Source organism: Chiloscyllium plagiosum, unplaced genomic scaffold (assembly GCF_037043375.1).
Source record: "Chiloscyllium plagiosum isolate Xiang-an unplaced genomic scaffold, Cpla_swu_hap1 HiC_scaffold_8, whole genome shotgun sequence".
Classification (NCBI taxonomy): domain Eukaryota; kingdom Metazoa; phylum Chordata; class Chondrichthyes; order Orectolobiformes; family Hemiscylliidae; genus Chiloscyllium; species Chiloscyllium plagiosum.
The window spans coordinates 12,460,594-12,484,228 of record NW_028270146.1 but is presented as its reverse complement, the minus strand read 5'-3'; the positions used below and the strand labels follow the sequence as shown (position 1 = coordinate 12,484,228).

Here is a 23,635-nt window from a genome sequence, read left to right as displayed (position 1 = left end):
ATTTACAAGTTCAAGAGTTCACAAAGAAGGTGACAAGCATTATGATCTCATTCACCATTCCCTCTTGTTCAGTAATCAAAAATAAAAACAGTAATCTATTCAACTTGTCAAGCCTGCTCCACCATGCAAACAGAGTCATATCCATTAATCCATTGGACAATCTATTGGTAAGATGTAGGTTTGCTCGCTGAGCTGAAAGGTTCATTTCCAGACATTTCGTTACCTTACTGGGTAACATTTTCAGTGGACCTCATGCGAAGCAATGCTGAAAATTCTATATATATGTTTGGGTTATATGTTATAGCCCACAAACCAACCAACACACTAAAACAGCAGCTAATGAACTTGAAAGACCCTATACAGACAATGAGCAAAACTAACGTCATTTACAAAATACCGTGCAAGGACTGTAACAAACACTACAGTCATAGAGATATACAGCATGGAAACAGACCCTTCGGATCAACCCGTCCATGCTGACCAGATATCCAAACCCAATCTAGTCCCACCTGCCAGCACCCAAACCCTTCCTATTCATATACCCATCCAAATGCCTCTTAAATGTTGCAATTGTACCAGCCTCCACCACTTCATCTGGCAGCTCATTCCATACACGTAACACCCTCTGCGTGAAAAAGTTGCCCCAAGGTCTCTTTTATATCTTTCCCCTCTCACCCTAAACCTATGCCCTCTAGTTCTGGATTCCCCAACCCCAGGAAAAAGACTTTGTCTATTTATCCTATCCATGCCCCTCAATTTTATAAACCTCTATAAGGTCACCCCTCAGCCTCCGGCGCTCCAGGAAAAACAGTCCCAGCCTGTTCAGCCTCTCCCTGTAGCTCAGATCTTCCAACCCTGGCAACATCCTTATTCCCGACTCAGGCGACTGACTGTGTGGAGTTTGCACGTTCTCCCCGTGTCTGCGTGGGTTTCCTCCGGGTGCTCCGGTTTCCTCCCACAGTCCAAAGATGTGCAGGGTCAGGTGAATTGGCCATACTAAGTTGCCCGTAGTGTTAGGTAATGGGTAAATGTAGGGGTATGGGTGGGTTTCGCTTCGGCGGGTCGGTGTGGACTTGTTGGGCCGAAGGGCCTGTTTCCACACTGTAATGTAATCTAATCTAATCTAAAATCTTTCCTGAACCCTTTCAAGTTTCACAACATCTTTCCAATAGGAAGGACCAAGAATTGCACGCAGTATTCCAACAGTGGCCTAACCAATGTCCTGTACAGCCGCAACATGACCTCCCAACTCCTGTACTCAATACTCTGACCAATAAAGGAAAGCATACCAAACACCTTCTTCACTATCCTATCTACCTGCGACTCCACTTTCAAGGAGCAATGAACCTGCACTCCAAAGTCTCTTTGTTCAGCAACACTCCCTAGGACCTTACCATTAAGTGTATAAGTCCTGCTAAGATTTGCTTTCCCAAAATGCAGCACCTCGCATTTATCTGAATTAAACTCCATCTGCTACTTCTCACCCCATTGGCCCATCTGGTCCAGATCCTGTTGTAATCTGAGGTAACCCTCTTCGCTGTCCACTACACTTCCAATTTTGGTGTCATCTGCAAACTTACTAACTGTACCTCTTATGCTCGCATTCAAATCATTTATGTAAATGACAAAACTTAGAGGGCCCAGCACCGATCCTTGTGGCACTCCATTGGTCACAGGCCTCCAGTTTGAAAAACAACCCTCCACCACCACCCTCTGTCTTCTACCTTTGAGCCAGTTCTGTATCCAAATGGCTAGTTCTCCCTGTATTCCATGAGATCTAACCTTGCTAATCAGTCTCCCATGGGGAACCTTGTCGAATGCTTTACTGAAGTCCATGTAGATCACATCTACTGCTCTGCCCTCATCAGTCTTCTTTGTTACTTCTTCAAAAAACTCAATCAAGTTTGTGAAACATGATTTCCCACGCACAAAGCCATGTTGACTATCCCGAATCAGTCTTTGCCTTTCCAAATACATGTACGTCCTGTCCCGCAGGATTCCCTCCAACAACTTGTCCCACCACCGAGGTCAGGTTCACTGGTCTATAGTTCCCTGGCTTGTCTTTACCACCCTTCTTAAACAGTGGCACCACATTTGCCAACCTCCAGTCTTCTGGCACCTCACCTGTGACTATCGATGTACAAATATTTCAGCAAGAGGCCCAGCAATCACTTCTCTAGCTTCCCACAGAGTTCTCAGGTACACCTGATCAGGTCCTACATTGGACAAACAAGCAGAAAACTAGCCATCAGGATACACGAACACCAAATAGCCACAAAAATACATGACCCTTTCTCACTAGTATCCTCACATACGGATGAGGAAGGACACCACTTCAACTAGGACAGCACATCCATCCTAGGACAAGCCAAACAAAGACTCGTATGAGAATTCCTCGAAGCATAGCATTCCAACCGGAACTTTGTCAACAATTACATCGAGTTAGACCCCATCTACCACCCCCTGAGAAAAGGAACAGGAAGTAACTTCACCACAGGAAATAACATCACCACCAGAAATGACATCACCAACCCAAAGAAACCAAATATATAAATAGAAAGCAGGAATTTTCAGCATTGCTTCGCATGAGGTCCACTGAAGGTAACAAAATGTCTGGAAATGAACCTTTCAGCTCAGCGAGCAAACCTACATCCAAATCCTCAAGCTGAGCTACAAATCTTCTCAAAACCCATTGGTAAGACCCATGAAAACGCCCATTCACGTGTAACATCACAAATAAGAATTTCAGATTTTTGTTGCAATTTGGATGAAATAAAAACACAAAGCGCGGGAGAAACACAGCAGGACTGACAGCATCTGTGGAGAGAGTGAAACATAATTAATATTTTGAGTCTGATATGACTTATTTGGGGTTCTCCAAACACTACCACTCTCTCCATGGATTAGGCAAGACCTGCTGGCTTGCTCCAGCATTTTCTGTTTACATTTCATTTTTGTTTATTGTATTTCAAATTGCCAGCATGGCAGTGCTTTGTCATTTGGGTGAAAATGGGCTCTGAACATATTTAAAGACAGCTCCTTGTATTGGGCTACCGCAACAGGGAAGATATTTTCTCTCCACGTGTCCAGCAGAATAGATGAAGTGTTACAAACACCTCAATCACATTAACCATAATGTACAATGATAGAATGAATATAAATCAGTTTATGTGAGTTGTACTCATAACTGAACTCCCAAAACCCATTACCCATTAAATACAGCCCGCTTTCCACATCTTTATTGTGTTAATTCAGTTTTATTCATAACTGTTGATTTGATCGGAGCTGCTGGAGTCACAATTACTTCATTCGTTCTGCAAGGAAGTAGCTTGATAACAGGATCGAGGAACCTTGCTAACCAGCCCTGTGAACTTGGAGATACGAAACAGTACAAGATGGGATCTGCCACACAATTAAAGCTCATCAGCAGGAGGCCGATATGGTAAACCTCAAAAACGCTGTCAGCAAAGGGACAGTCATACTCAAATATGGTTCGAACCATCAGGAAAATGTGATAAGGGGCAAAGCAAACCAGGAAAATGATGATTGTCCCAGATACCAATTTTTTTATTCGTAATTTTTGCTCTTCTTGAACACCACGCACTTTGTGGACAACCCTCAACAGTTTATAGTAAGAGTAGATTAATAAAATCAAAGGGAGACCAAAGCCAATGGAGAGTTTGTAAATATTTAAATATTTGTCCTTTAGGCGCAGAGGATAATGTTCAAAGCACAGGGTATCATTCCCCTCGTCTTTACTGAGAACCTTGGAGCCCATGTAAATGGTGCAGATGGCTATCTCCTTGAGCCAGCTGAGAATACTGATGAGCAAAGCTGCCTTCCTGCTGTGTATGAATTTAAATTTCAGAGGGTAAGCCACAACAAGGTAGCGGTTAATGGCAATGAAGCAGAGGAAGCCAATACTGATGTAAATATTCTGGTAGAGGAGCAGACCGCTGAAGATGCAAAGTTCCCGAGAATATTGCCAGTCATCGTGCTGCAGCATGTACTGAATCCACAAAGGTAAGGAAAGGAGGTACAAAAGGTCTGAGATGGTCAGATTACAGAGATAGATTCCCAGCTCATTCTTCTTCTTGATCTGTAGGTAGCTGTGATACAGGGACAGGAGGTTAATCGGGAGGCCAATAATGAAGACCCCAATGTAGACGGCGGGAAACAGGATCTGGTGGATACTGTGCTCAACAGTACAGTTGCTCATCGTTCAACACAATGCTGTCCAATAAATGTTTTTTGCGAGGTCCTGAGTTTGTGATTTCAAACCTCAATGCTACTTTTATTTTTAATTCCTCTTCACCGAAAATAGTCACCTTTAGAGCAAAAGCAGAGCATTTATGAAGTAATATAGTAATACAATCTGAAGCAGAAAAGGAGGCTATTTAACCCCATTCACCAGTATAGTTCTCTTTGCAGTTTATCTCAATCGCTTGCACTTTTCCCAATGGTTCACAGTTTTTAAAAATAATAATGTGATTTCTTTTATTTTTGTTCTCAAATATCTGCATGACTTCATAGGCTTTGTGCTAAACATTCTCTGAAACTCCTCAGTTAAATGATTATTTTCAATATCCATTTTTGTATATGGCATTTATTACTCAGTATATTGCCCAACCATCTTATTGACGTATTGCAATTAACTCATTGTAGGTACACCCACTATTTGGTGAGGAAAGAGTTCTGGGAATTTAGCTAGAATTATGAAAGAATGATAATATATTTACAAGTCAAGATGGTGAGTGACTTGGAAGGAGCCCACAGGTGGTATTGTTCTCATGCAACTGCTGACCTTGTTTCTCTAGATGTTGTAGGATTTGTGGATTTGGGAGATTCTACGACAGGAAACTTGTCAAGTTTCTGCAGTGCACCCTGTGAGTGGCACACACTGATATATTGATGGGCTCAGGGATCGCTGCTGCTTAACCTCATAAGGCCATAAGATATAGGAGCATCAGATCTGTTCTACCATTTGATCATGGCTGATTAGTTTTACAACCCCATTCTCTTGCCTTTTTCCTCTAATCCTCGATCCTCTTATGATTTAATAATTTATCTGCGTCTTAAATACACTCAGTAACTTGGCTTCCACTGCCTTCTGTGGCAATGAGTTCCACAGATTCACCACCCTCTAGCTGAATAATTCCTCCTCATCTCAGTTCTAAAGGGTTGTCCCTTTACGGTGAGGCTGTGCCCTCAGGTTCTAATCTCTCCTACTAATGGGAACCATCATTTCCATGTCCTCTTCAGTCAGGTCTCTCAGTATTCTATAAGTTTCAGTGAGACCCTCCCTCATCCTTAAAAATCCCATCATGTACATACCTAAAGTCCTCAACCACTTCTTATAAGCCAAGTCCTTCATTCCCAGGATCATTCTTGTAAACCTCTTCTGGAAGCCGTCCAAAGCTAGCACATTCTTCCTGAGCTGCGAGGCCCAAAACTGCTCACAATGTTCCAAAAGTGGTCCAACCAGAACCTTATACAGCCCTGTACATCTCTGCTCTACTACTCTAGCCCTCTTAAAATGAATGCTAACATTGCATTTGCTTTCCTAACTGCCAACTGAACTTGCATTTTAACCTGAAGAGAATCCTGAACTAGGATTTCTAAGACACTTTTGTGTTTCAGATTTCCAAAGCATTTCCCCATTTGGAAAATAGTTTATGCCTCCATTCTTCCTATCAAAATGCATAATCTCAGTGTATTTCATCTGCCACTTCTTTGTCCATTTTCCAAGTCCTTCTGTAACCCTCTGCTTCCTCAACAGTACCAGTCCCTCTACCTATCTTTGTGTCAGCTGAAAACTTAGCAACAACATCCTTAATTCCTTTGTCCAGATTGTGAATATATGACATATAGCTGTGGTCCCAAAACTGACCCCAACAGAACTCCATTGATCACCAGATGCCATCCTCTTTTTCCCCACTCTCTGCTTTCTGCCAGTTAGCCAATCCTCTATCCATGACAGTACCTTGCCCCAAAAAACATGGGCTCATCTTACTTTGCAGCCTCCTTTCTGTGCAGCATCTTGGAAAAATCCTTCTTGAAATCCAAATAGATCACTGACTCACCTTTGACGAAGTGGTGCTGATGGTCCCATTTTACTATGCACTTCAAGTCCTCCACAATCTCATCCTTAATAACGGACTCTTAAAATCTTACCAACAACTGGGGTCAGGCAAACAGGCCTACTGTTATCCATCTTCTGCCTCCCTCCCTTCTTATGCAGTGGTGTTACATTCACCATTTTTCAGACTTCAGGGATCCTCCCAGACCCCAGTGATACCATGTCTTACAGAATAGGCTACATTGGCCTGACTGGTGCCCGAAGCCTGGAGTCGAACATCCATGTCCTTGCTGCCCTTGACCTCCCTGACTGCACTGACCCACTCTTTATCTGTATACTGTTCACCTCCTTCAGCCAATTCCCCAACAGCTCCATTTCAACTTCCAATCCACGTCCCAAATCTCTTCCCGGTCTCTCTATACCCTCTCTCAGGCTCTCCCTGCAAACCTGCAACTCACTCCCTGACCAATAGAAACACTCTGAACCTCTGCCTCTGATCCTCAGGCGCACTCACACCAGCATTGCGAGCCCTGCTTTCACCTGGCAAACCCCACAATCTCTGAGTTCCTTCTCAAACCTTTATGTCTGGCTCCATTGTCAGAAATGGAGAGTGAAAGCCGACATCATGCAAACCAGGAATATCCAATCCCACCAGGTCCATGTCCCGCGGATTGCTGAGAGTAACAGAGACACTTTCACAGTTTAACAACTTCGAAACAAAAACCGTCATCAAATCACTCAGCTCTGATTTTTCCGCCAACTTCTCTTCCTCTTCGTGCCCTACACTTCATTCCCTGGGTTCTGCGGATAGTTAGAAACCAATGGAAGTGTTACCTGTGAGTCAGTCCCTGTTGTCTATTCCTGACAGACAGTCGGACCTGTTCCGGAATTTCCTTCTTGGGTGAATTGATCGATGTGAAGTTTGGCGACTCTTTCCACGTTACAGTTAGTCGCCTCTATCCCCCTCGATTTGCACGGACTGGCATTCACAACAAGTGCTTAAGGGTCAAGGAGAAACCAGGACTCACACCGATCTATATCATCACCGTCTTCTCACAGAGACTGAGCACCATCTACATCCACACACACACCCTGTGCTGTTTCTGCACCATTTCTGGTCTGAAGATGAGTTTATGTAGCCGTCAGAGAGAGAGAGAGAGCTCTCTACATCACAGCGCCGTGCCCTTTAGTGCAGGAATCTCCGAGACTTAGAGGCTGCAACCGAGATAAGCACAAACAAATGACCAAGTTTTCTGAGAGATTTGATTCCTTTCCCGCCCCTTTGCTAATATCACATCCCGACTGATCAAGACCAGACTTGTCATCTTCAGCTCAGGAGACTGTCAAACTGTAGAATCTTACACCTGTTCAGTTGACCCAAGTAAAGAATATCAGTGCCGGTGAACAGTACAATGAGAAATGTTAATGTTGGTGGAACAGCCAAACCCCAGGGAATATTATTTTCTGACAATAAAAATGACGAACTTCCGTTTAATTGAAGCAATTTCTTATTTCACAATTTACCGTCATCTTTTAAATGCTTCTTTCTCTTCATTTGAAATTCTCACCCCTCTCCCTTCCCAATCTTGTTCAATCCTCGATCATTCCAACAATCCCTCCCATTCCATATCAGGGCCTTATTGCCTGCCCCCCTCACTCCCCATTTGTTAGTACTGTTTCAGCCCAGTGGTAACTCTATAATTAGATTCCTTACAGTGTGGAAACAGGCCCAACCAGTCCACAGCGACCCTCCAAAGACTAACCCACCAGACTCAGTTCCCTCTGACAAATGCACCTAACACTATGGGCAATTGAGCATGGCCAATTCACCTGACCTGCACGTCTTTGGACTGTGGGAGGAAACCCACGCAGACAGGGGGAAGAATGTGCAAACTCCACACAGACAGTCACCCAAGGCTGAAATTGAACCTGTTACCCTGGTGCTGTGAGGCAGCAATGCTAACCACTGAGCCACCGTGCCGCCCATTAAAAGCCATTCCAACTTACCTTCAATACTGTCTCTCCACACCTGTCAATACTAGCAAAACTCCACACCAGTATCTCCTGGCCCGACTTTTTCAATTTTTTCAACTGATTACAGCACAGGAACAGTCTGTTCAGCCCATCAAGCCTGCCAATTCCTAATCCCTATTTATGCCTGTTACTTATTGCCAATACACAATTTCTATCCCTCTGTTCACCTCCTGTTTATATGTCTATCAAGATATACTTTAAACGTTGCTAATATGCCTGGTTCCATCACCTCCACTGGCAGTGAGCTCCAGGCACCCACTACCATCTGTGTGAAACATTTTCCCCGCATGTCTCCCCTAAACTTTCCTCCTCACCTTGAATCTGCACTCTCTTGCAGTTGACATTTCTAGCCTGGGATAGGGCCTCTATCTTCCCTATGTATGCCTCTCATTATTTTATAGACCTCTATCAGGTCACCCCTCAGCCTCCATCTTTCCAGTGAAACAAGCTGAGTTTAGCCAACCTCTCCTCATAACTAAAACCCTCCAGGCCAGACAACATCCTGGTTAACCTCTGTACCCTCCCCAGAGCATCCATGTCCTTCTGGTAGTGTGACAACCAGAACTGCTGGCAATATTCTAAACGTGACCTAACTAAAATTTGTACAGCTGGAACATAATTTGCCAACTTTTATAACAAGTGCCCCGACCGATGAAGGCAAGCGTGCGATACGCCTCCTTGACCACCTTATTATCCTGTGTTGCCACTTTCATGATCGGTAGACCTGTATGCCCAGATCTCTCTGTATATCATTGCTTCTAATGGTGTCTAATGTATAATTTGTACCTGAATTTGTCTGAATTAAACTCCATCTGCAATTTCATTCTCTAAATCTGCAATCTATCTGTATCCCACTGTATATTTCACAATCCTTCTCACTACCTACAACTCTCCGATTTTGGTGTCATGCAAAATTACCCATCAGACCACCCACATTTTCAAGCAGATTATTTATGTATGTATTACAAACAGCAAAGACCCCAGCAATGATCCCTGTGGAACACCCCTGGTTACTGATTTCTGTTCTGAAAGCACCTTTCAACCACTACTCTCTGTTCAAAATTTGTGAGAAGATTTGTAGCTCGGGTGCTCGTTGTTGTTCTGTTCGCCAAGCTGGAAATTTATGTTGCAGACTATTATAGGACAAGCCAAACAGAGAACAGCCAGGGAATTCCTAGAGACATGGCACTCATCCACAGATTCTATCAACAAACACATCGACCTGGACCCAATATACCGGCCACTGCTGCGGACAGCTGGAACTGACAACCGGAAGCAGCAGAGACAAACCACAATAAATGCCGGAGGAAACATCACAGAAGCACTTCACAGGAGGCTCCCAAGCACTGAGGATGTCACCTAGACAGGGGACGAAAGGTCTGCAACACAAATTTCCAGCTCAGCGAACAGAACCACAACAACTACTCTCTGTTTTCTATGACCAATGGTCTATACCTCCATGTTACTTTTCAAAAAAATTCGACTTACTCCTTCTTCCTTATACATAAGTGATGTTCCCATCTTCCTGTGTATTCCCATTTACCTTTATTGATTTCTCATCCATTCTGTCGTGAATGGGATCATCTCACAATGGTGATTATATCTCAGAATGGGTGGTAGATTTCACAATGCTGGGTAGGTCTCATGCTAAAATTATAAGACTGTGCATGAGCTAGTTTTCAAGTCGTCGAAGTATAAATAGGAACTTTCTGGGTTGCTTTAACATGTTACATTCAAAACATTTGAATACTGTTGGGAATATATATTTAAGTTTAACAATGATTTGTAAAAGCTGTAAAATTTTGAACTATTTGGGCATTATCTGCATTGAAAAGATTTCTTTTGAAAGTGATTTTATTTTAAAATGAAGCCAGAATTTAATGTGTTCTGAGCCCACAGGACTTATTTTGTCTCTTTTGCTATTAAGGAGATAGCCTCAGCCCTACCTTTTATTTTATTTAGAGGTAAATGTAAAGTGCTGTGTCGTAGATGTAATTTGATTGGTCACACTACTTGGCTTTAAGCAAAAGACACTTTGCTCTTACCTACAGTTAAAATGCAAAAGAAAGAAGAATTAGTGTAATTTTAACTCTAGTGGAAAATTTGACAGAATAACAGATTATTTAACTGTTAAACAACAACCTGTGTAATACCATCCTGTAAACACACCCTTAACAAAGGCAAATTTAGTAGAATAATTTGTCTTACATGTAATGTTTCTGCAAACCAGGAAAAAAATAACCCCAAGAGAAATCTCTGGTAGAGAGAGAGGGAGCTATGGCAACATCCACAACCAACTTCAAACACAATCAACTATTGAAAACTAAACTAAAACCCAGGTTCTGTGGGAGCTTGACCCCGCCATTTCAGGATGCTTCTATTATTCCCACTTTTAAAAAAAACCAAGGCCTCACAGGCTGTTTATTGGCTTGGAAGGGACAGCTGAGTACCTATGGCTCTAAACATTCCCTTTGATGTCTCAGCACTGTTTAACCAGGCACTTCCAAGTACTCCACAATCTCATCCTTAGTAATGTTAAAAATCACACAACACCAGATTATAGTCCAACAGGTTTATTTGGAAGCACTAGCTTTCGGAGTGCTGCTCCTTCATCAGATGGTTGTGGAGAATAATATTATAAGATTGTAAGTGCTCCGAAAGCTAGTGCTTCCAAATAAACCTATTGGACTATAACCTGGTGTTGTATGATTTTAACTTTGTACACCCCAGTCCAACACTGGTGTCTCCAAATCATCTTTAATCATGGACTCTGAAATCTTACCAACATCTGAGGTCAGGCTGATCAACCTATAGTTTTCCATTTTCTGCCTTCCTCCCTTAAACAGGGTGTTACATTAGCCATTTTCCTGTCCTCTCAGATTCTCCCTGACTCCAGGGTTGATGATACTATGGCTTTAAGAGCTGCATTTTGACCTTTTTTTTCTTGAAGAAACATTGAAATAGAGGTGCTAAGAAGTCTGCACAAAGCCAACAGAGTAAACAGCTTGTGAGGCTTTGTTTTTTTTTTAATGTTGGAAAATTATAAGCAGCCTGACTGGGTGGGGGTCAAGCTCCCATAGAGCCAGGATTTTTACATTTTAATTTTTCAGTAGCAGTTGTTGCTGAGATCATATTAGGGTGAAAGGAAAGGCTGGTAGGTATAGGGAATGCTGGATGTCTAAAGAAATTGAGGGTTTGGTTAAGAAAAAGAAGGAAGCATATATCAGCTATAGAAAGAATAAATCAAGTGAATCCTTAGAAGAGTATAAAGACAGTAGGAGTATACTTAAGAGCGAAATCAGGAGAGGAAAACGGGGACATGAGATAGCTTTGGCAAATAGAGTTAAGGTGAATCCAAAGAGTTTTTACAAATATATTAAGGACAAAAGGGTAACGAGGGAGAGAATAGGGCCCCTCAAAGATCAGCAAGGCGGCCTTTGTGTGGAGCCGCATGAGATGGGGCAGATAGTAAACAAGTATTTTGCATTAGTACTTACTGTGGAAAAAGGCATGGAAGATATAGAATGTAGGGAAATAGATGGTGACATCTTGAAAAATGTCCATATTACAAGGGAGGAAGTGCTGGATGTCTTGAAACACATAAAAGTAGATAAATCCCCAGGACCTGATCAGGTGTACCCTAGAACTCTGTGGGAAGCTAGGAAAGTGATTGCTGGGCCTCTTAATCAGATATTTGTATCATCGATAGTCACAGGTAAGGTGCAGGAAGACTAGAGGTTGGCTAACATGGTGCCACTGTTGAAGAAGGGTGGTAAGAACAAGCTGGGGAACTATAGACAAGTGAGCCTGATGTTGGTGGTGGGCAAGTTGTTGGAGGGAATCCTGAGGGATAGGATGTACATGTATTTGGAAAGGCAAGGACCGATTAGGGATAGTCACATGGCTTTGTGTGTGGGAAATCATATCTCACAAACTTGATTGAGTTTTTTGAAGAAGTAACAAAGAGGATTGATGAGGGCAGAGCGGTAGGTGTGATCTATATGGACTTTGGTAAGGCGTTCGACAAGATTCCCCATGGGGGACTGGTTAGCAAGGTTAGACCTCATGGAATACTGGGAAAACTAGCCATTTGGACACAGAACTGGCTCAAAGGTAGAAGACAGAGGGTGGTGGTGGAGGGTTGTTTTTCAGACTGGAGGCCTGTGACCAATGGAGTGCCACAAGAATCAGTGCTGGGTCCTCTACTTTTCATCATTTACATAAATGATTTGGATGTAAGCATACAAGGTATAGTTAGTAAGTTTGCAGATGACACGAAAATTGAGGTGTAGTGCTCAGTGAAGACGGTGACCTCAGATTACAATGGGATCTTGATCAGATGGGCCAATGGGGTGAGAAGTGGCAGATGGAGTTTAATTTAGATAAATGTGAGGTGTTGCATTTTGGGAGAGCAAATCTTAGCAGGACTTATACACTTAATGGTAAGGTCCTAGGGAGTGTTGCTGAACAAAGAGATCTAGGAGTGCAGGTTTGTAGCTCCTTGAAACTGTAGCCGCAGGTAGATAGGATAGTGAAGAAGGCATTTGGTATGCTTTACTTTATTGGTCAGAGTATTGAGTACAGGAGTTCGGAGGTCATGTTGCGGCTGTACAGAACATTGGTTAGGCTACTATTGGAAAATTGCGTGCAATTCTGGTCTCCTTCCTGTCGGAAAGATGTTGTGAAACTTGAAAGGGTTCAGAAAAGATTCAGGGTTGGAGGATTTGAGCTACAGGGAGAGGCTGAACAGGCTGGGGCTGTTTTCCCTGGGGCATCGGAGGCTGAGGGGGGGACCTTTAAAGGTTTATAAAATCATGAAGGGCATGGTTAGGATAAATAGACAAAGTATTTTCCCTGGGGTGGGGGAGTCTCGAACTAGAGGGAATAGGTTTAGGGTGAGATGGGAAAGACATTAAAGAGAGCTAAGGGGCAATGTTTTCACTCAGAGGATGGTACGTGTACGGAATGAGCTGCCAGAGGAAGTGGTGGAGGCTGGTACAATTGCAACATTTAAAAGGCATTTGGATGAGTTTATGAATAGGAAGGGTTTGGAAGGATATGGGCCGGGTGCTGGCAGGTGGGTCTAGATTTGGTTGGAATATCTGTTCAGCATGAATGAGTTGGACTGAAGGGTCTATTTCCGTACTGTACATCTCTGACTCTATGAAGCTGATATGGAAGCTGTTTTTCCTCAACCAGCTGAAAACTTTGTTTCTCCTCCTGCTACTAGAATTACATGTGAGACGATCTATTTTAAGAATTTGCCATTGTTAAGGGTGTGTTTATGCAATGTTACTATAATGGAACAGTTACTGTTTAGTAGTTAAATAATGTGTTATTCTATTAAGTTTTCCAATAGAGTTCATTTATTCCAATTTCTTCTTTCTTCTGTTGTTTTTTAACTATAATGTATATATTATGTATTTTGCTTCACAACTGGTAGTTTGGCAAATCAAATTGCATCTGGAATGCAATGCCTGGCATTTGCCTTTTAAATAAAAAAGTATTTAGGCTTCTTAATATTCTAAGGGGGTTTAGTCTTGTCCAAAACAAATTGGGTGCTCCTGTCAGGATCAAAATCTCTAATTCCATGTTGGATTTAGGATCATTGGGTTCAAAGGCAGTAAGTGGTGAGTTTTGGTGTTCTCTTTTCGGGTGTTGAATTTGTTTGGTTCAAACAGCATGTGCCTTGTATAGTAACGGCCCTTTAAGTCACTGTGAGTTTCCTGGGGGTGGAAGAAGTAATTGCGGGACTTTTACAAATAATGAGGAAGGCAAAGCTTTTGGAATTGGCAAACAAGATGGAGTTGGAGTTGCCTGTGTCTCTGAAGAAAAGTGGAAATATTTCTGGCAATCGTGCAGCATTTACAATTGCCAGGAATATAATCAGAATCATTAGAAATGGCTAAAATTGAATTGAAAATGAAGCAGCTTGAGTTAGAAGAAAAAGAAAGGGAAAGGAAATGAAACAGTTTGAATTACAATTAAAAGCCGAACAAAAAGAAAAGGAAAGGAAGTTTCTAGAAGAAGAAAGGGAGAAAGAGAGATCTTTTGAACTTCAGAGGCTGAAACTGAAAACTCAAAGTTGACTGAAAATGGTTAGAGGTAGCAGTGAAAAGTAGGAGTAGTGATGGAGAGCAACCCCATCATAGCCAAAGGCCTGGTGGTGATTTGTTTCAATACATCCAAAAATATTCCATTATGTAAAGTGAGGTTGGAGATCTGGTGAAAATGAAGTGGAGTAACAGAGAAAATCTTGATTCCAGAAATGCTTTGTAATGATATAGCTGGATCACAGATGGGAGTGAGGCCTACTGTGTTTGAAAAACCAGTGGAAAATCAGGCAACTGAGGTGTTACAGGGAGCATATCCTGAGATTTTTCCTGAATGTGTGGAAACAAGGTCATAAAACCACAGGGTGAAACAGAAGGAGAAATAAAGGAGTAAAGATAAGAAAATTGAATTTCAGTTGTCAGAAACTTTATTTGATAAAAATATTGAGAAAAAAGAACAGGTGGAGGAGAAATTGGATATTTTTAGTTCAGAGAAATTAACTGAATGGAAAGATGAAAAACTAAAGCAGTTGTATGACAAAAGCATACACGGGAAAAGAATCTGAGTATTGCCCAGAATGTCACCATCTTAAGAATAAAGTCTTGATGACAAAATGGTGACCATCATATATTTAAATGGAGGAGAAATGGGCAACAGTTTGTCAGGTTGTCAGCTTTGCCAGGTGAATTATAGAAAGGAAATGTTGTAGGTAGCACATGAGTTTCCAGTAAGAGGTCCGTTAGGAGTAAGGAATACTCAAGCCAAAATACAAAGCTGTTTTTATTAGCCTGGACTGCATAAAGATGTGGTTGAATTTTGCTGGACATGTCATACATCAGGTAATTGGAGGACCTCAGATAATGATAAAACCAGCACCCCTATTATCCATTTGAGGAACCTTTTGCAAAAGTCTTAACTGATTGTGTAGGAACCCTATCTAAAACAAAAAGTAGGAATCAGTATTTCTTGACCATAATGGATGTGTCTTCTAGATTTCCAGATGCTATTCCATTGGGCAGTGTCACAGCTAAAAGGATTATAGAAGAATTACTCAATTTTTTTGCTTGATATAATCTACCCACGGAGACACAATCAGATCAAAGACCAACTTTTACATCAAAAGTATTCAACAAAGTTATGGATATCTTAGGAATAAATTAATTTAAATCCACTGCATAGCATCAGAATCGCAGGGAGAATTAGATTAATGGCATCAAACTTTAAAGACTATGATGAGGGCTTGTATTCAAAACTATCCAGATGATTGGGTTAAAGGAATTCCATTTGTACTTTTTGCAATTAATGATGCACCTAATGATTCTACCAAAATCAGTCTATTTGAATTTGATTTTGGGCATGGAGCGATCCACTGAAATTAATTAAGGAACAATTGATAAGTCAGAGTTCAATTTGACAATGTGTCAGATTTTAGGGAAATTTTAAACAAAGCAAGTGAGTTAGCTAGACAGCACTTAAAAGTAGCATAGCATGTGATGAAGCAAGAAGCAGACAAGAAATCAAAAATGTGTAATTTCACCAGAGGAGGTAAAGTGTTAGTATTACTACCAGTGGTAGGTGAACCTTTCAAGGCAAGGTTTAGTGGGTCTTATCAAATCGAAAAGAAATTGAGTGAGGTGAATTGTTTGATAAAAATGTCAAATAGAAAGAAATCTCACAGAGTGTGACATGTGAATATGTTCAAAAGGTACTTTGAAGGAATGCAAAAGGAGAATATAATATTACTTACAGCACAGAGTGAAGAACCAAGTTCAGATGATTCTGAATTAGACATTCTTCAAATTAAATTGGACAGTGAGGAAGTTGTCAAAAATTATTGACTTACCTTCCAGAGGAAAATTGAAATGACCTGAAAAAATTATTAGAATCACATGGGAAGATATATGGGTATAAGCTGAGAAGAATTAATCTAATTATGCATGATGTAGATATAGGAAATGCTATTCCAATTAAGCAACATCTTTATAGACATAATCATCTAAAGTTGGCACAATTTCAAAAAGACATTGAACACATGCTCAAAGACAATATAATTGAAGTGAGTTGCAGCAAATGGAGCTCACCCAAAATAATGGTGCCAAAACCAGATGGTACCCAACAATTATGGGAGGACTATCGCAAAGTTAGTGCAGTTACAAAATCAGATTCATGTCCTATTCATATCTGGAAGACTGTATTGAAAAGGTGGGACAAGGAACTTATATTTCTAAGTTGGACTTATTCAGATTATACTCGCAGATAACTTTATCTGAAATTTTAGGGTTCATGACACTGAACAAACTGTACCAGTTTAAAGTCATGCCATTTGGCATGAAAAATGCCAGCTACATTTCAAAGACAAATCAATAAAGCCATTTCAGGATTATTCAGTTGTGTGGTGATTCTGTGGGAACGAGAGAGAGTCACAGTTGGTGTGTTGCCTCCCAGGTGCCAGGGTTGGTGAAGTCTCAGATCGTGCTTTCGGAATCCTTAAGGGGGAGGGGGAGCAGCCCCAAGACGTGGTCCACTTAGATACCAACAACATAGGTAGGATGGGAATGTAAGGCAGAAATTCAGAGAGCTAGGTGGATGCTTAGAACTAGAACAGAGTTGTAAACTCTGGTTTGTTACCCGTGCCATGTGCTAGCGAGGCGAGGACTAGGGAGAGAGAGAGAGCAGTTGAACATGTTGCAACAAGGATGGTGCAGGTGGGAAGAATTCAGACACCCAGATAATTGGGCCTCATTCGGGGGTAGGTTGGACCTCTACAGACAGGATGGTCTACACCTGAAACAGAGAGGTACCAATATCCTTGGGGGGAAATTTGCTAATGTTCTTCCGGACGGTTTAAACTAATTCAGCAGGGGGATGGGAACCTGAATTGTAGCTCCAGTGTACAGGAGATTGAGAACAGTGAGGTCATAAATAAGATTTCAAAGTAGCAAGAGTGTACTGGCAGGCAGGCAGGTGGTTTGAAGGAGCATCCAGGATAAGGTGGGTGATCTTGCAGCATGGGTTGGTACCTGGTACTTCGATGTTGTGGCCATTTTGGAGACATGGATAGAGCAGGGACAGGAATGGTTGCTGCAGGTTCCAGGGTTTAGATGTTTCGGTGACAACAGGGAAGGTGGCAAAAGAGGGGTGGGAGGTATTCAAGGACAGTATTATGGTGGCAGAAAGGATGTTTCATGAAGACTTGTCCACTGAGGTAGTATGGGCTGAGGTTAGAAACAGGAAAGGAGAGGTCACCCTGTTGGGAGTTTTCTATAGGCCTCCAAATAGTTCCAAAGATGTAGAGGAAAGGATAGCAAAGATGATTCTGGATAGGAGCAAAAGTAACAGGGTAGTTGTTATGGGGGACTTTAACTTTCCAAATATTAACTGAAAACACCATAGTTGGAGTACTTTAGATGGGTCAGTTTTTGTCCAATGTGTGCAAGAGGGTTTCCTGACACAGTATGTAGATAGGCCAATGAAAGGCGAGGCCACATTAGATTTGTACTCAGTAATGAACCAGGCCAGGTGTTAGATATGGAGGTAGGTGAGCACTTTGGTGATAGTGACCACAATTCAGTTATGTTTACTTTAGCAATGGAAAGGGAGAGATATATACCGCAGGCCAAGTAGTATAGCTGGGGGAAAGGTAATTATGATGCAATTACACAAGATTTAGAATGCATAGAATGGGGAAGGAAACTGCAGGGAATGGGCACAATTGAAATGTGGAGCTTTTTCAAGGAACAGCTACTGCGTGTCCTAGATAGGTATGTACCTGTCAGGCAGGGAGGAGATGGTCAAGCCAGGGAGCCGTGCTTTACTAAAGACGTTGAATCTCTTGTCAAGAGGAAGAAGGAAGCCTATGTAAAGATGAAACATAAAGACTCAGTTAGGGTGCTTGAGAGTTACGTTAGCCAGGAAGGACCTAAAGCGAGAGCTAAGAAGAGCCAGGAGGGGACATGAGAAGTCATTGGCAGGTAGGATCAAGGAAAACCCTAAAGCTTTCTATAGGTATGTCAGGAATAAAAAAATGACTAGACTAAGATTAGGGCCAGTCAATGACAGTAGTGGGAGGTTGTCCATGGAGTCTGAGGAAATAAGAGAGGTGCTAAATGAATATTTTTTGTCAGTTTTCACACTGGAAAAAGATAATGTTGTTGAGGAGATAGAAGCTACTACACTAGGTAGGATTGACGTTCATAAGGAGGAGGTGTTAGCAATTCTGCAAAGTGTGAAAATAGATAAGTCTTCAAGGCCTGATGGGATTTATCCTACGATTCTCTGAGAAGCTAGGGAGGAAATTGCAGAGCCTTTGGCTTTGATCTTTATGTTGTCATTGTCAACAGGAATCGTGCCAGAAGATTGGATGATAGCAAATGTTCAAGAAAGGGTATAGAAAAAACCCTGGTAACTATAAATCAGTGAGCCTTACTTTGGTTGTGATTAAAGTACTGGAAAGGATTATATGAAATAGGATTTATAATCATCTAGAATGGAATAATTTGATTAGGGATAGTCGACATGGTTTTGTGAAGGATAGGTCGTGCCTCACAAACCTTATTGTGTTCTTTGAGAAGGTGACCAAACAGGTGGATGAGGGTAAAGCAGTTGATGTGATGTGTATGGATTTGAGTAAAGCATTTGATAAGGTTCCCCACGGTAGGCTATTGCACAAAATACGGAGGTATGGGATTGAGGGTGATTTAATGGTTTGGATCAGAAATTAGCTAGCTGAAAGAAGACAGAGGGTGGTGGTTGATGGGAAATGTCCATCCTGGAATTCAGTTACTAGTGGTATACCACAAGGATCTGTTTTGGGGCCACTGCTGTTTTTCATTTTTATAAATTACCTAGATAAGGGCATTGAAGGATGTGTTAGTAAATTTGTGGATGACACAAAGGTTGGTGGAGTTGTGCACAGTGCCAAAGGATGTTGCAGGTTACAGAGGGACATATGTTAGCCGCAGAGCTGGGCTGAATGGTGGCAAACGAAGTTTAATGCAGAAAAGTGTGAGGTGATTCACTTTGGAAATAGTAACAGGAATACCAAGTACAAGGCTCATGATAAGATCCTTGGTAGTGTAGATGAGCAGAGAGATCTCGATGTCCATTTACATAGATCCCTGAAAGTTGCCACCTCGGTTGATAGGATTGTTAAGAAGGTGTATGGTGTGTTAGCTTTTATTGGTAGAGACATTGAGTTTCGGAGCCATGAGGTCATGCTGCAGCTGTACAAAACTCTGGTGCGGACACATTTGGAATATTGCATACAGTTCTGATCACATTACATGAAGGATGTGGAAGCGTTGGAATGGTTGCAGAGGAGATTGACCAGTATGCTGCCTGCTATGGAGGGAAGGTCATATGAGTGGTTTTTATTGGAAGTATGTACCAACTTTTAGCAGTGTGATTACTCCATTGACTGATTTGTTGAAAAAGTGCAAAACATTTTAGTGGATGGAGGAATCTCAGAAAACATCTGACAGCCTGAAAGCTCTGTTAACCATTGTCCCAATGTTAATCACATCTAATTATGCAAAGTCATTCAAAGTGGCTATCAATGTGAGTGATGTGGGTGTAGGTGCTGTTTTCTGACAGGAAGATGATGAGAAGATAAAAAGCCCTCATGGATATTTTTACAGAAAATTGAATGATCATCAATGAAAATATTCTAATTGAGAAGGAAACCTTGAGCTTGGTGTTGGCATTACAACATTGCAACATTTATAATGCTAGTCATGTGTCTGTGACAATTATATACACTGAATATAACTCCTTAAAATTTTTGGAAACATTTACAGATAAAATTACCAGACATTTTTGATGGAGTTTATTATTGCAGCCATTCAATTTGAAAATGATACACATGAGAGATGAGAGAATGTAATTGCCAATACATAGTTGTGACTTTGATGAAGGAGGATGGAGGCCTTCAGTGGTGTGAAAAAAAAGACTGAACTTGATTATGGTAGTGATTGTTTTAATCCTTAGAGCCAGTGTAATGTATATGTGTTGTAGTATACTAGTAACGTAAAGCTAAATGTTTTTTAAAACTGAAGCCATCTTTATGTATTGATAGTTTGTTTTCTTTAAGGGGAACACGATTACTTCATGAGCTGTACTTTGTCCTGTTGCTTTAATAAAGGAAGGTTGAGACACAGTCTGCTCCAAAGGCAATAAAGTTAACAACTTGTGAGGCCTTTTTTTAAAAACGTTGAAACAACAGAAACAGCATGAATGGGTGAGATTGAGCTCACACGGACCCAAGATTTTTAGTTTTAGTAATTCAGTAAAGGTAATTGTTGGGGTGTTGAAGCTGGATGTGGAAGCTGTTATTCTTCTCTCTGTTACACCTAAAAGCTGGGGTTTCATCCTGCTGCCAGAATCACATGTGAGACAATCTATTTCAGAAATTTGCCTATGTCAAGTGTGTGTGTTTTTAATGGGATGTTGCTATGATGGACCAGTTACTGATTAGCAGTTAAATAATCTATTGTTCTGTTACTTTCCCCAATTCCCATTCAATGTCTTCTTTCTTTTGTTGTGTTTTAACGATAGTATACGAATACTGTGCGTTTTGTTTCAAGACTGGTAGTTTGATCAAATGAATTGCATCCGGAATGCAATGTCTCACGCTCGCCTATAAAATAAGACAAAGTGAGGGTCGACACTATTTTCTTAATGTGTTGAGGGGTTTTGGTCTGGTCCATAGCACAGTGATACCATGCCTTATATAATTGGCTGCATGAGCCTGGATGGTGCTCGAGGTCTGGAGTTGGACATTCATGTCCCTGCTGCCCATGGTCTCTCCCTCACTACACTGACCCACCCTTTACCTGTATGCTGGTTACCTCCTTCAGCCAATTCCCCAACGGCTCCATTTCAACTTCCAATCCATGTCCCAAATCTCTTCCCGGTCTCTCTATACCCTCTCTCAGGCTCTCCCTGCAAACCTGCAACTCACTCCCTGACCCAATAGAAACACTCTGAACCTCTGCCTCTGATCCTCAGGCGCACTCACACCAGCATTGCGAGCCCTGCTTTCACCTGGCAAACCCCACAATCTCTGAGTTCCTTCTCAAACCTTTATATCTGGCTCCATTGTCAGAAATGGAGAGTGAAAGCCGACATCATGCAAACCAGGAATATCCAATCCCACCAGGTCCATGTCCCGCGGATTGCTGAGAGTAACAGAGACACTTTCACAGTTTAACAACTTCGAAACAAAAACCGTCATCAAATCACTCAGCTCTGATTTTCCCGCCAACTTCTCTTCCTCTTCGTGCACTACACTTCATTCTCTCCACTGGGTTCTGCGGATAGTTAGAAACCAATGGAAGTGTTACCTGTGAGTCAGTCCCTGTTGTCTATTCCTGACAGACAGTCGGACCTGTTCCGGAATTTCCTTCTTGGGTGAATTGATCGATGTGAAGTTTGGCGACTCTTTCCACGTTACAGTTAGTCGCCTCTATCCCCCTGGATTTGCACGGACTGGCATTCACAACAAGTGCTTAAGGGTCAAGGAGAAACCAGGACTCACACCGATCTATATCATCACCGTCTTCTCACAGAGACTGAGCACCATCTACATCCACACACACACCCTGTGCTGTTTCTGCACCATTTCTGGTCTGAAGGTGAGTTTATGTAGCCGTCAGAGAGAGAGAGAGAGCTCTCTACATCACAGCACCGTGCCCTTTAGTGCAGGAATCTCCGAGACTTAGAGGCTGTAACCGAGACAAGTACAAACAAATGACCAAGCTTTCCGAGAAATTTGATTCCTTTCCCGCCCCCTCTTTCCCAGCATCACATCCCGACTGATCAAGACCAGACTTGTCATCTTCAGCTCAGGAGACTGTCAAACTGTAGAATCTTACACCTGTTCAGTTGACCCGAGTAAAGAATATCAGTGCCGGTGAACAGTACAATGAGAAATGTTAATGTTGGTGGAACAGATTTGGAGAAGGACTTCTGGCTCCCGCCAACTCCCAGATAATGTTACTTTCTGGCAATGCAAATAAAGAGTTTTGATTTAATTGAAGCAATTTCTTAATTCATAATGTGATCTTTTAAATGCTTCTTTCTTTTAATTTCAAACTCTTACCCCTCTCCCTTCCCAATCTTGTTCAATCCTCCAACGTTCCAACACCCCCCCCCCCCCTCCCATTCCACATCAGGCAGGTACCTTCTTATTGTCTGCCCCCTTACTCCCCTTTCAATAACACTGTGAAAATGAACTGCTTCAGCTCACAGCCCACATAATTAAGAGCCTTTCCAGCCTACCTTCAACACTGAATCTCCACAACTGTCAGAACCGACAAACCATCAGACCCTTCTTTATCCATACCTCCTCAGCTGCTTGTCAAAGAAATATAATTTGCCCCTGATACACAGGTTCTTTTTCCATCCTCCTGTACCTTCCCACTTGCTTTTATTGATTTCCCATCCGTTCGGTGGTGTATGGGAACATTTCACGATGGTGAGTATATCTCAGGGTGGGTGGTAGATTTCACAATGCTGGGTAGTTCCCATGCTAAAATTATAAGACTGTACAAGAGCTAGTTTTCAAGTCATTGAAGTATAAATAGGGACGTTCTGGGGTTGTTCTGGCAAATTACTTTCAGATGTTGGTCATCATTTAACTACAATGATTGGGAAAAGCTGGAAGATTTTGAGCTATTTGGGCATTATCTACATTGAAAGGATTTCTTTTAAAAGTGACGTTTTTTGGGATATGAAGCCAACAACTTAATGTGTACTGAGCACACAGGACATACCGTCCACAAACACAGTGAGCTGTAGAGAGCTCCCATCAGACCCTGAAGACAATGCTTAAAACACTGCAATCAATATCCCTCTGGTTGGGACAAATGTCTCGATTGTCTTTGATTTTCTACCAGAGATTCAGCAATGAATCTGTTCTGTTTAATGCAATCAGATTTATTGATGACTGTGAGGTAAATAATCCACAATAATTGGTCAAACAAATGGTTGTAGGACAGAAGATGAATCCTCTGCTGTAGATTCATGGGTCTGTGTTTCTGGAGAGACTCATATAGGATGCAAAATAACATATGACTATTTAAAGACTTCACGGGCGAAAATGAAAGATTGGACAGATATTGTATGCTGAAACCAGAACAGGCGATGGAGTGTTGATATTGTTGCCATTACAAGGGGATCCTGCAGGATTCAGTAGTCCATACAAGATGATTAAGAAGTTTGTTGAATGCTTTAACTGGTAGTCAGTCAAATTCACAGGAAGAAAAGTCACATTCACGTGTTGAAACCATTGCAGTGGAATAGATAAAAATGAGCAAATATATCAGCTATTTAAAGAATAGGGCAAGAAGATAGCGACAGTAAGGCTGAGATGGAAAGAGTTATGGACAATTCAAAATTTGTACCTGCAACTGTTAGCCAATACTGAAGTAATGGGACTGATACAAATAGTCTTTTCTCACTGAGAGGAAG

At 41.7% G+C, this 23,635-nt stretch overlaps 1 protein-coding gene across 2 annotated transcripts; it reads right to left on the bottom strand.

Annotated features, from left to right (window-relative positions):
• Positions 1–2,711: 2,711 nt before the first annotated feature.
• Positions 2,712–21,886, bottom strand: LOC122553351 (G protein-coupled receptor 68-like). 2 transcript variants are annotated; one of them, XM_087989587.1, is made up of 3 exons: positions 21,508–21,886; positions 6,914–7,294; positions 2,712–4,328 (listed from the first exon to the last, which is right to left on the bottom strand). In XM_087989587.1, the coding sequence occupies exon 3, from the start codon at positions 4,217–4,219 to the stop codon at positions 3,239–3,241; it is 981 nt and encodes a 326-aa protein (XP_087845713.1). In that variant the 5' UTR covers positions 4,220–4,328; positions 6,914–7,294; positions 21,508–21,886; the 3' UTR covers positions 2,712–3,238. The 2 variants fall into 2 exon arrangements, with proteins under 2 accessions (XP_087845713.1, XP_087845714.1); XM_087989588.1 differs by lacking the exon at positions 21,508–21,886 and having other exon boundaries at positions 6,914–8,315.
• Positions 21,887–23,635: the final 1,749 nt, after the last annotated feature.

Excerpts from the sequence above, each read along its gene's own strand:
- LOC122553351 (XM_087989587.1), bottom strand. The coding sequence starts at position 4,219 with ATGAGCAACTGTACTGTTGAGCACAGTATCCACCAGATCCTGTTTCCC.